General features: G+C 47.9%; 1 protein-coding gene across 1 annotated transcript; it reads left to right on the forward strand.

Moving 5' to 3' along the window:
• Window positions 1–962: 962 nt before the first annotated feature.
• Window positions 963–3,256, forward strand: LOC109755826 (WAT1-related protein At5g47470-like). The gene is made up of 6 exons (XM_020314716.4): window positions 963–1,376; window positions 1,870–1,986; window positions 2,087–2,324; window positions 2,405–2,566; window positions 2,706–2,857; window positions 2,977–3,256. Exons 1-6 carry the CDS (start codon window positions 1,111–1,113, stop codon window positions 3,119–3,121), a joined length of 1,080 nt encoding a protein of 359 aa, XP_020170305.1. The 5' UTR covers window positions 963–1,110; the 3' UTR covers window positions 3,122–3,256.
• The last annotated feature ends 522 nt before the right edge of the window (window positions 3,257–3,778 follow it).

A 3,778-nucleotide genomic window follows, 5' to 3' on the forward strand; every position in this document is an offset into this window, starting at 1 on the left:
TTGTGGATGATATGCCCAAATGCATGTTGCGCAAGCTTAAGCACGTCGTTGAGCCCTTGTCCTTCGTCCGCTCCTCTTCTTCCTCGTCTCTTAGTTTCCTCTCTCCTCTGTACATCACTAAAACCCCCTGTTCTCGGTTCGGTATTGCGCTTGACCACGGTGCCACCGCACACGGGGAACCGCCCTTACCTCCCCTGGTCTGTCTGGTCGCTCTTGAAGTTCTATGGTGGGTCGCGGTGGGCCGCCCGATGAAAATCATATATAACGGTTGCGGAGGTGGTGAACGGCGCAAGAAAATTAGCCAGTCACTTCCTTTAAAATAGTCTTCCGAGTAAAAAAAGAAATAATTCATTTTAATACGACACGTCCCATCTTGCGATCAAACAATTTACACATGGTACGAAATGTCCGTCTTAATGGTTTGATACAAACTTTGCAAGAGGTACAGCTATATCTCTGCCAACGCGTCGTGGGCGCAGTTGAAAAAAAAAATCCAGATCCAAATGGACAAGGCAAACGATGAGTGACGACGGTCTCTGTCCATTAACCTTATCCGCTCTAGAAGACCCGCGCGTAGCAGCTTCTCTGATCGTTACACGTGTCGCCCATCTGCCCGTACATGGGCCGGGTCCCATCTCCCATGCCTTCCTGTCTGACCGAGCGGCAGCCCGCAGTCCCGAACGCAATTGGCTACCTGCGGCCATGCATGCAGCAACGATCCACACGTAGGCGGCAAGCGCCAGGGTGGAACCACCTCCCTCACACGTGTCACCCGCGTACGGAGCACAATTTCCTAGGTGGAGGTCGAGCCTGACACTCCAAAATCCAACTTCCCGTCTTTCTTCTCCATCGCGGTAGTAAAATCTTTCCATCCTAAAGTTTAGTACTCAGGGAAGACTAGAATAAAATCTGCCTTTAACCAACTCTTTGTCCATCGGTGACTTTTCTTCTTCGCACGATCGAACATGCAAGAATGTATACCAGCGCTATATATATACACCTCTCTCTCACACACACACATAACTAAGGCCCTCGGTATATATCTTCCTGCGCTTGCGTACACCGCAGCTGCTGATTGATCTTGCCGGCCGGCGGAGGAGGTAGACGAAGATGCTGGGCGGCGGCGTGTCCTTCTCATTCAGCGACGTGCTGACCATCTGCGGGCTGCTGGCGGTGCAGTGCATCTTCGGTCTCTACATGATGTTCCTCAACCGGCTACTCGTAGCCGGCGTCCCGTCGCTCTTCATCATCGTCGTCGCATGCGCCGCCTCCTCCGTCGTCGTTCTCCCCTTCGCCATCGCCCTCGAGAGGAAGAAATGGCCCAAGCGCTGGAGCCCCGTGTTGATAATCCAGCTCGTTATGATCTCCCTTGGAGGGTGAGAAACAAAAATGAATCAATCGTAACCTTCCACGCATATATATTATTAAGAGCTTGTCATTTGCAGTCCATCCCTGCTTTTTTTTCTTGCGAGAAGTTCATCTCTGCTCTTGATTGATAGCTAGGCAGTCTTCATCATAAATGCTTCAAATAAAGTTGTACTGTATATATAGTAGTGTACTAACTGTTTATTTTGATAGATTTAGATTTGCCAATAGCTATAGGTTTTAAAGTATTAAAATACTTGAGATTTTCATATATTATTATGTTATGAAGTTATCTGCAATTCTCTTAATTAGTTATTTATGATGATGATTGACATTTACCCCTACATGGTTACTTGTTCATAATGTCCATGGTTCATCAAATGCATTGCTGTAAAGATTCAGATACTACCAAATGCTGGCTATCGGTTTAACAAAACATTTTTTTTAGACAGGAGGCATCTGCCCGGCCTTAAACTGAGATCTTTTTTTTATATCTTTGTGTAGGGTATCAATATACCAAGTCTTGATGATGCTCGGCGTCGAGCGGACCTCACCAGCAATCGCCTCGGCCATGCCCAATCTTGGCCCTGGCTTCATCTTCGTCATCGCCGCCTGCCTGAGGTACCGAACCAAATCCTTGATAAGGGAAAAACAACACATTGTTGACTTTCGGACTGACCAAGTAGGTCTACTACTAGTGACTCTGCTTATATATATGCAGGTTTGAGAGATTTGAGTGGAGGTGCAAGTACACCAGAGCAAAGATCTTGGGTACGTTGGTATGCATCAGTGGAGCAATGTGCGTGAGCTTCCTGAAGAATCCCTATCCCGGCACAGTGCCAGAGTCCGTTCCCAGGGACCAAGAGTTGTCTGGCATGAAAATCTACAGAGATTGGGTCCTTGGCTGTGTGTACCTGCTCACTGGAGTCACGGTCTTCGCTTGCAACACTGTCCTGCAGGTACACGCTGATAAGATAAACACTAGTCATAACTGTGCTATTTTGTTAGAATTAGAGCTGAATCTGATGCGCAAATGTAGGCTGCAACCCTCAAGAGGTTCCCGGCGCCGCTGTCGATCTGTGTGATCACCGCCATGATGGGATCGATCTTCAGCGCCATCATCCAGGTCATCATGGATGGCAAGCTCGGCGCGGGCACTGCAGGCAACATCCCCAGAATAATCGGTGAAATTGTGCTCGTGGTACATACCACTAGTACATTGTCGATCCATATTAATTGTCGCTGATTTAGTATAAGTTGTAGACCCGTGATCTCAGCAATAGTATGTGACACTGACGTCGTTGTAACCTGCACTGAAAATAGTGGCAATGCTAGTGCAGGGAGGTGTGGTGATTGGCCTGTGCACGACGTTCCAGGTGTCGAGCATCGGCCGCAAGGGGCCTGTCCTGGTGTCCATGTTCAGCCCGTTCCAGACCGTGTTCTCGGCCTTCATCTCCTTCATCTTCTTTGGGCAATGGATCGGCACAGGGTGGTACGTACGTAGTACGTCGGCCATGCAGCCGCGCCGCAAGGAAGAATATGTCAATGCGTAGCTGCATTTGGTACACTGACATTTGACATCAGCATTGTCATATTCGTATTTCGTTGCAGCCTGGTGGGGATTGCGCTCATGTTTGCGGGCCTCTATGTGGTGCTATGGGCCAAGAACCGGGAGGACAAGATGTTCGCCGAGCTTGCGCTGCCGTCTGACTCTGACGCGACTGAATCTGATATCGAGAGGCCATTCTTGCAGTGACGAGTTGGGCAAAAAGCAAAATCGCTTGCTTCCACTACTTGCTAGACGCTGTAGGAATCTACACTGATCCTATCTACTGTTTGACTATCTTTTGCGGAGATATTGTTTGGATTTTGGAAAACTCAAGTTATTTTACAGGCCGCTGAGCAAAGTCCCGTACTCTCGCTTTACCTCGTTATAAGTGTCAACGTTCCTTCTGACACACTTGCCGCCTTGCTTTGAATATTACTCCCTCCGTTTCTAAACATATTTCTTTTTAGAGATTCCATTATAAATTACATGCTAAGCAAAATGAATGAATCTATACTCTAAAATTCTTAGAACGCTCAAGCTTTCTAAAGCTTTCTAAAGCAAGGACATTATCAGCAGGTTGTGCAACCTCAACCAACGATGCCTATGTCGATGCCTCGCCTTTGACGGCTTCAGGGTCTGATGTGCAGGTTGTTTCAGTGCCCAAGACCAAGGCTAAGAAGGGGGTTCGATGCTGGAAGTGCGCGGTTGATACGCATGCAGCGAAAGATTGCACCGTGCAACATTACTGTTATATTTGTGACAATATAGCTCATCCGACGTTGCAGTGCCCGGTTCTTAAACTCGCTAAGCCCAACGCTTCTGTCTCTGGAATTGGTGCTGAGGAGACTTACTTTGTACAGTTAT

This window comes from Aegilops tauschii, chromosome 7 (assembly GCF_002575655.3).
Source record: "Aegilops tauschii subsp. strangulata cultivar AL8/78 chromosome 7, Aet v6.0, whole genome shotgun sequence".
In the NCBI taxonomy this organism is placed as follows: domain Eukaryota; kingdom Viridiplantae; phylum Streptophyta; class Magnoliopsida; order Poales; family Poaceae; genus Aegilops; species Aegilops tauschii.